The sequence below is a fragment of the Fusarium odoratissimum genome (genome assembly GCF_000260195.1).
Source record: "Fusarium odoratissimum NRRL 54006 unplaced genomic scaffold supercont1.6, whole genome shotgun sequence".
Taxonomy (NCBI): Eukaryota; Fungi; Ascomycota; class Sordariomycetes; order Hypocreales; family Nectriaceae; genus Fusarium; species Fusarium odoratissimum.
In genome coordinates, this window is record NW_022158692.1 from 159,195 (window position 1) to 171,335 (window position 12,141).

The 12,141-nt window shown below is 45.3% G+C and overlaps 5 protein-coding genes across 5 annotated transcripts; 2 read left to right on the forward strand and 3 right to left on the reverse strand.

The window, feature by feature from the left end:
• Window positions 1-26: 26 nt before the first annotated feature.
• Window positions 27-2,183, reverse strand: FOIG_04641 (uncharacterized protein). Its single transcript, XM_031202935.1, has 3 exons — window positions 1,429-2,183; window positions 400-1,373; window positions 27-346 (listed from the first exon to the last, which is right to left on the reverse strand). Exons 1-3 carry the CDS (start codon window positions 1,871-1,873, stop codon window positions 233-235), a joined length of 1,533 nt encoding a protein of 510 aa, XP_031066514.1. The 5' UTR covers window positions 1,874-2,183; the 3' UTR covers window positions 27-232.
• A 404-nt stretch (window positions 2,184-2,587) lies between these two features.
• Window positions 2,588-5,630, forward strand: FOIG_04642 (beta-mannosidase). Its single transcript, XM_031202936.1, has 7 exons — window positions 2,588-2,886; window positions 2,940-3,315; window positions 3,367-3,628; window positions 3,683-3,986; window positions 4,048-4,478; window positions 4,530-4,765; window positions 4,818-5,630. The coding sequence occupies exons 1-7, from the start codon at window positions 2,750-2,752 to the stop codon at window positions 5,574-5,576; spliced, it is 2,505 nt and encodes an 834-aa protein (XP_031066515.1). The 5' UTR covers window positions 2,588-2,749; the 3' UTR covers window positions 5,577-5,630.
• Window positions 5,631-6,418: 788 nt separating this feature from the next.
• Window positions 6,419-7,462, reverse strand: FOIG_04643 (uncharacterized protein; the record flags this gene model as incomplete). The annotated part of the gene is made up of 1 exon (XM_031202937.1): window positions 6,419-7,462. One exon carries the CDS (start codon window positions 7,460-7,462, stop codon window positions 6,419-6,421), a length of 1,044 nt encoding a protein of 347 aa, XP_031066516.1.
• A 2,424-nt stretch (window positions 7,463-9,886) lies between these two features.
• FOIG_04644 (uncharacterized protein) lies at window positions 9,887-10,768 on the reverse strand (the record flags this gene model as incomplete). The annotated part of the gene is made up of 1 exon (XM_031202938.1): window positions 9,887-10,768. One exon carries the CDS (start codon window positions 10,766-10,768, stop codon window positions 9,887-9,889), a length of 882 nt encoding a protein of 293 aa, XP_031066517.1.
• Window positions 10,769-11,307: 539 nt separating this feature from the next.
• Window positions 11,308-11,913, forward strand: FOIG_04645 (uncharacterized protein; the record flags this gene model as incomplete). Its single annotated transcript, XM_031202939.1, has 1 exon — window positions 11,308-11,913. The coding sequence occupies one exon, from the start codon at window positions 11,308-11,310 to the stop codon at window positions 11,911-11,913; it is 606 nt and encodes a 201-aa protein (XP_031066518.1).
• Window positions 11,914-12,141: the final 228 nt, after the last annotated feature.

Below are 12,141 nucleotides of genomic sequence, written 5' to 3' on the forward strand. Positions count from 1 at the left end.
ACAAACAAACAAACAAACAAACAAACAAATGCAAAATCCTTTTTTTTTAATAACGGGTTTTCATAGTCAGACCATACATATGACAAGCCCGCTTGAAAGCACACTATACTACAGGAAGAAAGAAGCCCTGTTACAAAAGTCCTTAACGCTCACATTCAAACCACATCAACTAGCATAAATCTGTTCCTCCAAGACACAACACTACTGTCCCAATAAAACAACACAAAAAACCTCAGACCTTCTCGACCTTCAATACTGCACCTTGACTATCAATGGCAATTGTTTTCTTCTGGGTTGACATTTTCACCGGGCTTTCGGCCTCAAATATCTCATCAAGCTCTTCAAGCTACGGACTCAATTAGCTAAATGGACTGAAATATGGTGCTGGGGACAACTTACAGTTCGGCCTTTGGTCTCGGGGATGAAGACATAGATTAGAGCAACTTGGACAAGATCCCAGATGGTAAAAATAATGTATGTCTTCCAACCAATTTCCTTCATGGCAACAGGCCAAGCAAACTGGTTCAGCAGGCCAGCAGCATTGACAGCAAGGTTGGAAAAGGCCATTCCCTTGGCACGCATCTCGAAAGAGAGCACTTCGACAGGGTAAAGAGCCTGGAGGGGTGTGATTCCAAACGAGAAGACGGCGCCAAAGATGAATACCATGGATAAAGCCGCCTTGGATGCGGTAGTATTGGAGTAGATTGCTTTTCCATCCGCATCAGTACCTACGTAAGACTTGGAGAATTCGGACGACGCGATGGTCATGCCCAGCCAGACGACGGTGCATGCGGAGAAGGAGAACAACAGAAGAGGACGACGTCCGATCTTGTCAACGAGGCAAGCACCGAGAATGGCCCAGATGAACTGTTGGCAGTAGTTGAGCAACGTGATGTTGGCCTGCTCAATCGTTCCAGTGTAGCCAGCCGTCTCGAGCACTGCACCGAGAAAGTAGGAAAGCACTGCGTTTCCTGCCCATTGGCTGAAGATGGAGATGGCCAAGTTGCAGGAGAGACGGTAGACAGCAGCTCTATCACGAAAGAGAGCACGGTAGTCCCACCATCGCTTGTCGCTGCCATCCAAGTTCAACGACTCTTCATATTCCGCAATTTGAAGTTTGACCCAGGGTGACTCTGAGTTTCCGTGGCCGTGGTATCGTGTCAAGATGGCTTCGGCAGCCTCCCTCTTGTTGTGGACATAGAGCCATCGCGGGGACTCGGGTAGAAGCAGACTAAAAATGACGATGAGGCCAGAGCACAGAGCTTGGAGCCAGGTGATGAGCAGCCACGAGTAGTCTCCTCCCGTATTTAATCCAGCTCGAGCGGATCCGGCGGCGATGATAGCTCCTGAGAACCATAAGGTGTTGTACATGGCTGGTACATGAAGATGTCAGAGATGCAGACGACGACCGATGGGACAATTACTTACCTCCAACACGCCCACGGTACGCTGGATGGTTAATCTCAATGACGTACATGGGTCCTGCAGAGGCTGCGAGCGACACGCCAAAGCCCAACAAAAAACGCCCTCCCATGAACTGCCCTGAGGAGTGGGACAGGCCTTGAATGATGGTGCCAACAACGATGATGACAGAGCCAGAGAGCATTCCAACTCTTCGACCGAAGCCATCGAGAACGGGACCAACAAAGGGTAGCGCAACAACACCTCCAATCTGGTACATGGCTGAGACGATGCCTGCCCAGATGCCGCTGCTCTCAACACCGTATTTATCTCGAAACCAGGGGTTCTGAAGGAGGTTGTTGATCAAGCTTCCGTCGTAACCGTTCATTGTGCTGCAGAGGAAGCCGACGAAAGAGAAGCAGTAGATCAAGATCTGACCCCGACTCCATGCCGAGGGAGGATCCTCAATCATCGCTTTGGCGAAAGCTTCGTTGCCCGCGACCACTTTGGTCTCCTTCACCTCTTTGAGGTCCTGTCAAGCAATGGATCAGCGTCTATCAAATGAACAAACCCGAGAGGATATCATCGAGGAAATAATCATACAGTGCCGTCTTCATTGTGTATGTGTGTCTGGACCTTGTCCTCCATTACAGCGTTCCCCAAGATTAGTTTGTCAATATCAGGTGTTACGTTTTCAATAAAGGAGCCTTGTTAAAGAGGTATTGTTGGATGGAAGAAATTGTAATTGATGGCTTATCTCGCAAGCATAGGCTCGGGAAAATGCTGCAAAGACAAATAAATAGATCCCCATTTTATACTTTAATTAAATGGGACTGTCGCGGCATCATATGGATACCGGTATGTCGATGATACAACAGTCCGATCGCACCATGTGAGTTGCGGGGCCAATCATGGTCTAGACTGAATGGTAATAAGAAAGGATGTGTTAGTTCCTGCCGAGCTGCTGATCGAATAGCAGTGAAGCAGCATTTGATACGATAGCGCTAATTGTTGGTGTAGTTGCTCTGTGGGGTATGGCGTGAGTAGCCCGGGCCATGGCCTGAAACGGCGACGGAAGAGCTCGTTCCGCGGCTCATGAATGCCCACGTCCCGTACCAAAATTCGGAAACTAGCACGGAGATTGGTGGCACCGGCCAGGTCATCCCCATGACTAAAGTCAACCATGCAATGTATTATAAGCAGTTCACAAACAAGCCATTAGAAAATATCATTGCTCCCAGCATCCAAACTCATTGTCACGATTCGAATGCGAAAGATCATTCATACATATTTGGCACTGGTATCTATCGACAAACGAATCTAGCCAACAATATTTGCTGTCCTGATCATGATGCCTCCCATTGCACAAAGAACTCTGCTTGAGAAGGGGTGGTCATTCAAGAAAGCAACAGATGATCATGATGCATGGAAGCCTGTGGCCAGAGTGCCCACGGTTGCCCATATCGACTTGATTGACAACGGAATGTTAGTATACAACGTTCTGCATTCCTCCAGGTGCTGATCAATGAGCTCTCTAGCATTCCTGACCCATTTCTCAATATGAATGAGCTCGAAGTTGAGTGGGTTGGGGAGACGGCTTGGACTTACCGCACTACTTTTGACTCGCCGTCTGCCAACAGTAGATCAGTGTATCTTGTCTTCGAGGGTCTTGATACCTTTGCTCAAGTCAAGCTCAACGATGTCATAATACTCGAGAGCGATAACATGTTCCTCAGCCATCGCGTTGATGTTACTAACAAGCTTTCGAATGAGGGCCCCAACGTGCTGAGCATCGACTTCGACAGTGCACTACTAAAGGCCCGGGAGATTAAAGAGCAATATCCTGATCATCGATGGGAACTCTTCAATGGAGAGGCCGGACGCTTGGTTGTGAGAAAGGCTCAATACCACTGGGTACGGACAATGAAAGGATGACAAGAGAACTTTTGCTAAAGAAACATGCAGGGATGGGACTGGGGTCCAGTGCTTAACACCGCCGGTCCATGGAAACCAGTCTGGCTTGAGGTGTCATCTGCTCACATCAATGACTTCCTCCTCAAGTACACTGTCTCTCCAGATCTCGACAAGATCCAGGGCACGGTAGAAGTCGACATTGAGGGGCTGTATGACACGGCAAATGTCTCCATCAACTTTCAAGACGACGCCGTTTACACTACGACAGCTGCCAAGTCTTCTGACGGCCGTCTGGTTATCCCTTTTGCTATAGGTACTAAACCATAAGCTTGTTTTCACGGTCCAAATTCTAACAATCGCCGATTAGATCAACCCAAGCTATGGTACCCTGCTGGATACGGCCATCAGCCTCAGTACAGCGTGAGCGTCAGTATTGTCAAAGACAGCCAGAAGCTTGATGCAAAGACCAAGAAGACTGGTTTTCGGCGAAGTGAGCTTGTTCAAAAAGGCGACTCTCATGGAAAATCGTTCTTCTTCAGGATTAACAATATCGACATATTCTGCGGCGGCTCGTGCTGGATCCCCGCCGACAACCTTCTACCTCGAATTACTACCGCCAAATACCGAGATTGGTTGAAGCTTATGATAGAAGGCAATCAGATCATGACGAGGTGAGAGATCATTTATGAGCTTTTGTGCTTGACATGGAATCACTGACACGATGGAATTCAGAGTTTGGGGCGGTGGCATCTATGAAGATGATGCTTTCTATGACTGCTGTGATGAGATGGGCATCCTTGTTTGGCAGGACTTCATGTTTGGGTGCGGTAACTATCCTGTAGGGCCATCACTCATAAAATCGATCCGCGAGGAGGCAGTGCAGAACGTTGGCCGACTGCATCACCACCCTTCTATCGTCATCTACGCCGGCAATAACGAGGATTACCAGGTGCAGGAGCAAGCAGGTCTCGAGTACAATCCAGACGACAAGGACCCTTCCTCTTGGCTCAAGTCCTCTTTTCCTGCTCGGTACTACTACGAGTATCTTTTACCGGAGGTGGTCAATGAGGTATCTCCAGGGATGATCTACTGGCCTGGATCACCATTCTCCGGAGGTAAAGACACTGCAGACAAGACTACTGGAGATCTCCACCAATGGAATGGTATGTGACTAGTTTCATCTTCTTTCTGCTCAATTACTAACATCTCCACAGTCTGGCATGGTACACAGGAGAAATATCAGGTCTTTGACAGGTTGGGTGGCAGATTCAACAGCGAGTTCGGCATGGAAGCTTTCCCAGCCTTGTCAACGATCAAGCACTGCATCACAGAAGATTGCGATCGTTTCCCACAGTCTCAGATGATGGACTTCCACAACAAGGCCGACGGCCACGAACGACGGATCGCTACTTACGTAGTGGAGAACTTTCGCCCTCTTCCAGATCTAGAGGTATGCATGCGCATCTACTAGAATCCAAATTCTCCAGCTAACCCCTCCATAGTCTCACATATACTTGACGCAAATTTGCCAGAGCGAAGCCATGACTTTTGCGTACCGCAGCTGGCGTCGCCAATGGGGAGATGATCGTCGATGTGGCGGTGTTCTCGTCTGGCAGATGAACGATTGCTGGCCTGCCATCTCATGGTCCATCGTCGATTACTTCCTCACTAAGAAGCCAGCTTACTATTCTATTCGTCGAGCACTCAAGCCCATCGCTGCCGGAGTCCAACGACAACACCACGACTGGAGTGTCGTGCATGCCAGGCCAGCGAAGACTTCTTCATTTGAAGTTTGGGTTGCGAGCAGCAAGCAGCAGGAGGTAACTGTCACTGTTGAGATTCGCTTCATTTCTATCAAGACTGGCAGGGATATCAGGGATAAAATTGTCAAGGCCAATACTGTCCTGGTCCCGAATGGTACGACTGATATCCTCACTGGGCAGATTGACAATGCAAAGGATGAGCCGCATGTTATATCGGTCAGTGTCCTGCAGTCTGGCGTTTGTGTTTCCCAAGACGTAGATTGGCCTCAACCTCTCAAGTATCTGGACTTCTCCGATAGAGGGGTTGAGATTCAGGTCGGGCCAGATGGTTATCAGCTCACGGCTAGCAAGCCCACCAAAGGCTTGGTCTTTGAGGAGCTACCCGGCGTCTCTTTGGAGGACAACTGTATCGATCTCATGCCCGGCGAAGTTGTTACTGTAAAGGCCAGGGGAAGTGAGACGTTATCTGGAGTCCCAAAATACAGATACCTTTGGTAAGAGAGATAGAAGTAGAGCGAAGACGAAAATATAAATCATAATATTAGTAGTTACTATTATAAATAAGGCAGCTTATCTATAATTATATATAAATTTGAATTAGATAGCTATTTATAGTATTATTAATAATTATAAGTATAAAATTAAGTAACTAAGATAACCTTTTATTATAAATTATAAAGAAGTTAATACATATATTATGAAGAATTAAATCCTACTTTTACTTATAATAAAATTTAAGGATTAATTATAAAGGAAAAAGGTCTTTGCAGCCCTCGACCTTAAAGAAATATATAACCTTATTTATATAATATATATTATATTTTTAAATAGATTTAACTATTAAATAGAAAACCTTTTTATTACTTTAGGAGAAGGTAAATTATAAGATATATAAAGGGTAAATTAACTTATGATATAATAGTATTATACTAAACTCCTATATAAAAAAAAGGTAACTTAGCCAATTCACTATTATAATAGGTAGCAGGGTCAATGGCCGAGTTAATCCCTCTCTAGTGTTCTTCCATGACCCTCGTTTAATATAACATGCTGTTGGTTATAAGTTGCTAAGAACAAAAACCATAAATGCTGGACATCGTCAGACTGATGTGGACCAATAATTACCAAGTAGGAATGCCAAGAAGGGAATGTCGTTTCTTATGTGTTATCTACTCACCTGAACCTTTAGCAGTGAATTTCCTTTTAAGAGAGATGGAAATAAGAATTCTATCAGCTTTAATTAGGTATAAAATTTAAGCTTTGAAAATTAATTGAAAATGCTAAACTTCAAAAATACCCGCGCCGTACAGAATAGGTTTTCTAGCAACACTGTACTATATTTACACTTCCCTTACCAAGATGTTAATAGGGTCGAACCTGTTATACTTGATCTCGTTCTTCGTCAGGCCTGCCCGGCCAATCAGGAGAGTACCCAACCCAGTCATTTGTTCGAGATAATAAAACTGACTCCATGTCTGTCCCAAATCAATCAAGCTAGAAGAAGGCTGATCGTATTGAAGACCTGGGACATTGCATGCCAGACCACCATTTGATGGTGGGTCACAAGTCAGATAGCCATATTGACCAGTTGGGACACCTTGGCAAGCATATAAACCGCCAATAATGCCCTGTGTGTCATAATACACGCAGAGAGGCACTCCGTTAATAAGGAGATGCTGTGTCGCTTGGTCGTAGCTCAGAGCGGCTTCTGGAAATGTTGCAGGGTATGGGGTGGTGTACTGTGAAGTTCGGATCTGGAAGTATTGGCCATTGGAATGGAGAACAACTCCATCGGAAAGTCCTCCTTGAGCAATCAGATTGAAAGTAGGGGCTGCTAGCGCAGCAGTGGTTATAGTTGTGGTTTCGATAGAACTGGCCAATGGTTCGGTTGTGCTTTCAGCAGTTGTAGTGGTAATTTCCTGAGCCAAGGTGGTGGCTGCTTCCGTAGTAGTTTCAGTCGTTCTCCCAAGTACTGTAGTTGTTGTTTGCTCAGTTGTAGGTGTGGCTGCTTCAGTTGAAGGAGCTTCCGAGGTACTTTGGGTCTCCTTGGTTGCACCAGAAGTTGTATCAACAATGGTGTCCTGAGACTCTGTCGCGGTCGAGAATGTTGTGGTTGTGGACTCGAGAGAGATTGTGATGCTTGTAGACAAACTCATCGCAGTGGCATCGGAGGTAGTTTCAGTGTAGATGTGACTGATGGTCGATGCATCAGACAGTGAGGCACCAGAGGTTGCGGATTGGGCTTTGGTGAGTGTTGATGACTCATGAATGCCGACGTTAGATGATAACACGATGCTATTTGAAGATGGGCGACATGGTCCAGCATTGGTTTGTCCAAAGACCAGCATCAAGGATGCCGCAACCAAGCGATTTGGGGCAATCATCCTGAGAACGTACGAGGAAGTTTGGAACGAGCAAAAAGTGAGAGAGGTTGAAAAAAGATAGAAGAGACTGCCACCGCTATTATACTGAGTGACTTTAAATTGCCAAACAATAGTGGAATTGACTATTGGAAGCTATCGAATTTAGTAAGCGATAATATATTTTAGATTTGGACCTTAGTACCCTATGGCTTGGGCAGAAGTGTTCTAGACCTCACCGAGAGTGAAGTATAACCAATTGTGATCGAGTATTAACTGTGGAAGTGGGTCCTATTAGCTTAAGCCCCTGGCAGATATTAATATGGACAAATGAATCAGAGCCCCTGTTTTTTTAACATAGCTTCCTATCTCCTTTAACTGATGCAAATGGGTTTTTTAGGGCTGATAGGTAAGCGAAAGCACTTGAGAAGAAAATCCACTGGTCACCGTAAGTAAATATAACCTTTGTATCTTAATCATTTGAGAAATTCTAACCAACGCATGAAGTTTAATCCCTGCACTTCGATCTAGGAACGCCATAAACTCGGGCATCTCATAATCCAATCCTGCTACTGCAGATACCAATTACTTCAATCTATGTAGATGAGGATGCTGAGGCATATCTGCTGCAGCTGTTCCGTTTATTACGACATATAAGCTATACAAGAGTTAGTATTAGTTCTTTAACAATGAGTATTGCTATAGCTCATCTGCTGACATGCTCAGCAGGGTCAACATCAGGGTTCTTACTACTGCTTGTTAGAGAATCTTGTCTTCTGAAAATTTGAAGTGATATTTGAACATAACAGTTCTTTGAGGTCATCGTCAGACATGTCAGCGATATCATACATGCTTCCGTCCTCAAAACTCACTCGAGACACTCGCTCCGATCCCACACACTTTTGTCCTGCAGCCCTCTTGTCGATATTATCGGTGAAGTACTATTCTGCGCTCAAAAAGATCGTTCCAGTGTGACGAAGGAAAAAGTCCCCATTGCCGTGGCTGTGATCCGCCTGAATAGGCAGACCCTGACAGGCTTCGGAACCTCTATGTTTATATGCCAGGCCCTGAATATTCCACCCGAGCGGGACGGCGTGGAAACCGACAGTAGCCCAGAATGTGCCGCTATTGCCTTCTGTAACGCGACAGCAGGAGTGTGGATTTTGTTTGTTCAATGTACAGAAGGGCCCTGATAGCAAGCACCTTGCTTGTTGCTATAGAACGCAATGTCGATTGCTGCGGTACTGGCGACAAGACCAAGAAGAATTGCCTGATGCAACATTTTGAAACACTGGTGTTAACGCAGGGGAAACTAAAAGAACAGGGAACAGGACTGTGATATGAAGACGAGGAATTGATATATAAGCCACCAATTGGCTACTTATACTTTTATGAAGCTCCCTGGCCGTCTTTAGTTTAACTCTAGAGCTATCTCATTTCAGTCGAATGCTATACTAGTACTATTTAGAAACCTGTATAAATAGAAGCAAGGTTAGTTTGGAGTAAGCTTATTATCGTCTTATCCAATAAAACATATCAGCTGAGGCTGGGTTGGAACATATTTGATAAGTTTATTTCTTAACCACCGCCATCCATGTCTTGTTCTGGATTTATACTATCAAATGACACAGTGGCTATATTTATCCTCTGGATATGCATTTGAGGGGGCACGTACCGCGACTTACGAAAATCGATTTGATTGTAATCAACCACAATGTGCAAGAATGCCTACAAAATAGGAGCCTTCTCTGTTATTGCCTATATTCATGAAAGCACTTGTTCTTTCTGGTCAATAGGAAAGATAGAATACTACATAGGTTTATTCCATAAACAACTATAAAACCGTCGCTTAAGCTCTACAATCCTCCGAGCTAGCGATAAGTATTTTACCGGGGAGCTGACAGAGTATCTCGCGCTTATGCTACTGACTATGGTGGTATGAGTATCAGGAGGTTTAGCTGAGGGCATTTATGTTATGAAAACTTAAATGGTGAGAATTAATCTATGAGAGGTTAGAAGACCTGGTGAATTTGACATTAAGCTGGTATAACGTGTCGGGGTTTGCCGTTATCTTGCCCTTTAATCGTTTTACGCAGATACCGCTTACAAGGTATTTGAGTTCCCTTTCATTGGTGATGAAAATGCATTATAAAGCTCTAGATTACCAATATATAGACTTATACGCGCCATCAAATATACGATTAGATGCAGGCAGCGCCTGGTACTGGTGTACGCCAGGCCAACAATAGGGAAGTAATAAAAATCATAACAATCGCGTAGTCCTACAATGAACTTGACTATTAATTATATTCTTTCCGTGGCATTCTAATACACAAAGTGCGCTCATAGCTCGATCGCCTAACCAAACCAAGACAAAAGCACAACCAGGGCGACATACGAGTCATTATCCAAGGGTAGTATTATCAATAAAGCAATCATTGCCTTGCTTCAACACAAAAGAGTTTCTACCTTTGCGGTTATGTCATACAAAGTGTATTGGGTTCTGTTCCCTACGTTCCAGGGTGCCACAGGGGCGTCGAAGAAGAATTCTGGGGCCGCGTAGAGGCTCTGTCCAATCTGAAGTGTGGCAACAGTCAGAGCACCCGATGGGATATCAACCTCGCTCGCTGTGATCAAGCCCATATAATCAGCTGTCTTCCAGCCATCATGAGAGCGCATAACCGAGATGTCCTTGTAGTTTCCCGCAACCAGGACGACTGTTCCGTGGTAACGCGGAGGCGCAAATATAGCATCGCTCCACTCGATCGAGGCGTTGGGAGTAAAAGGTACAACTGTGGGAGAACCAATCGAGGACCGCGCATCGAAACGCTTAAATCCGCCGATCGTATTATCGTTCACGAGCACCACATCACCTATGATCTGGATACCGCCAAATCCATACTTGAGGTGAGTTTCGGCAAATGGCTCAGCTATATACCAGGCAGTGGGTCTTTTTCCTGAAGGGTCAATTCGAACGATGCTCGAGGGGTACGAGCCGAGAACATATTTGTGGCCGCGCTTATCGTAATCTAGATCCTGGATGCCGATGACTTTTCCTTTGGTCACAGCATTTATGTTGAACGAGTTCTTGACTTGACGCTTCTTTTGGTCGTAGAGGAGGAAATAGTTCAGGCTCGGTGCCTCTTTGCCAAGTGCCTGCAGCACAATCCTATCATTGACTGTGACACCGAGCAGGCCGGTTGAGGGATCGACAGCAATGCCTGCAACATGATGATTCGGATTGAGCGTAATGTTGGGAAAGGTGAAATTATCGATGATGCGTCGCTTGTAGGGATCGTAAACAGACACACTGCTATTAAATAGAACCATTTAAATGGTTAGCAGGCGTCTGGTTCTTGATGGAAGTTGACTCGCGAAAAATAAAGGAGGCATGTTTTAGGATCAAAAAATGCGTTCTCGGGATACAACTGATACTCGTCGATGTTTATATTCCCTGAAATATGGGGGCAGGGCTTCGAATGCGAAGGGTGAGAGACGGCAAAGCTTATCAGCCACAGTAAGTTGAAGAGAAGCATGATGATTGCGCCAACAAGAATATTTACTGATGGGACAACTACAATTTTCGCTAAAGATGATGTTCAAAGCGCTTCAATTCCAAGTGACCATTATATATCTTAGAAGCTGTGTAGACGACATACTTCATTGATTATCAATACAAATGGTGGTTTGTCATCCTTAAACGAGGTAGTGGTTAATCATTTCCACTCCCTCTTGTCTTTGCCGATATAGAGTTCAGGCCAGTGCGACGGTTGCCTATTGAGATGATTGCGTCTGGGATGAACCCCTGTACTGCCGCGCGCGACTTATTCATCAGAAAGCGCTAGCTATGTAGTTCAGGGAACCTAGTTATGGGAGGACGTCACAAACTGTTCGTTAGCAAAAGAGATCCACAATCGACTACTTGTACCAAGACTTATGAGGTTAACCAGAGATGCTGGATCAAGCTTTCTGCCGTCTTTGAGCCGGATGTCACTGGGGACTGGGAATTTGGGTTAGTTGTCGCTGCCGGTCAAGGCGACTTGTATATCGAGGGGGAAAAGGTAATCGATAATACGGTCGACCAGAAACCGAGCGACCTTTTTGCCTGTGCAGGTACTATTGAAGAAAGGGGCCTATTCAAGGCACAAGCAGGCAGGGTCTATAACCTTGAGGTCCGGTTCCACAACCATCATCCAGTCCCTGGCCAGGTTATTCCCATGGGTCGGGGTGCAATAGAGCTAAAAGAGTTGCGCGACTTCATCAAGGTCGAACTTGGTGCAGGGGAAAAGAAGACATGTTCTGTGCGGTTGACATTGGAAGCATTTGCGTATTTTGATACATCAGCGAACAATTGGACGGTGGATGCTGGTGACTACAAAGTTTTACTGGGATCTTCATCAAGGGATATCAAGGAAAGTGTTGACATGTGCATCGAGACCAAGGCAAGCTGGTTGGAATATCCCAAGCTCAAGTGAAGAATGGACAGGAAAGCTTGTTTGAACAGCAGAGTAGAATAGTTCTCTGACATAAAGCAGAAGATAAATACAAGATTTAAAGGATGGCTTCAGCGGTAGTAAGGTTAGGTTGTGTATCCATGACAACGGATGAGGCAACATTTAACGTAAGACTATTTTTCAGAACATTCACTCAGTGGCTTTCTACAACATTTCCTATGTATTCGCGCAAGTTCAAGTAAAACAAAA

Coding starts and splice junctions, on each gene's coding strand:
- FOIG_04641 (XM_031202935.1), bottom strand. CDS start 1,873: ATGATTGAGGATCCTCCCTCGGCATGGAGTCGGGGTCAGATCTTGATC. Junction 1,374..1,428: donor GTACCGTGGGCGTGTTGGAG/GTAAGTAATTGT, acceptor TTCATGTACCAG/CCATGTACAACACCTTATGG. Junction 347..399: donor CCGAGACCAAAGGCCGAACT/GTAAGTTGTCCC, acceptor TTGAGTCCGTAG/CTTGAAGAGCTTGATGAGAT.
- FOIG_04642 (XM_031202936.1), top strand. CDS start 2,750: ATGATGCCTCCCATTGCACAAAGAACTCTGCTTGAGAAGGGGTGGTCA. Junction 3,629..3,682: donor GGTTATCCCTTTTGCTATAG/GTACTAAACCAT, acceptor ATCGCCGATTAG/ATCAACCCAAGCTATGGTAC. Junction 3,987..4,047: donor GGCAATCAGATCATGACGAG/GTGAGAGATCAT, acceptor GATGGAATTCAG/AGTTTGGGGCGGTGGCATCT.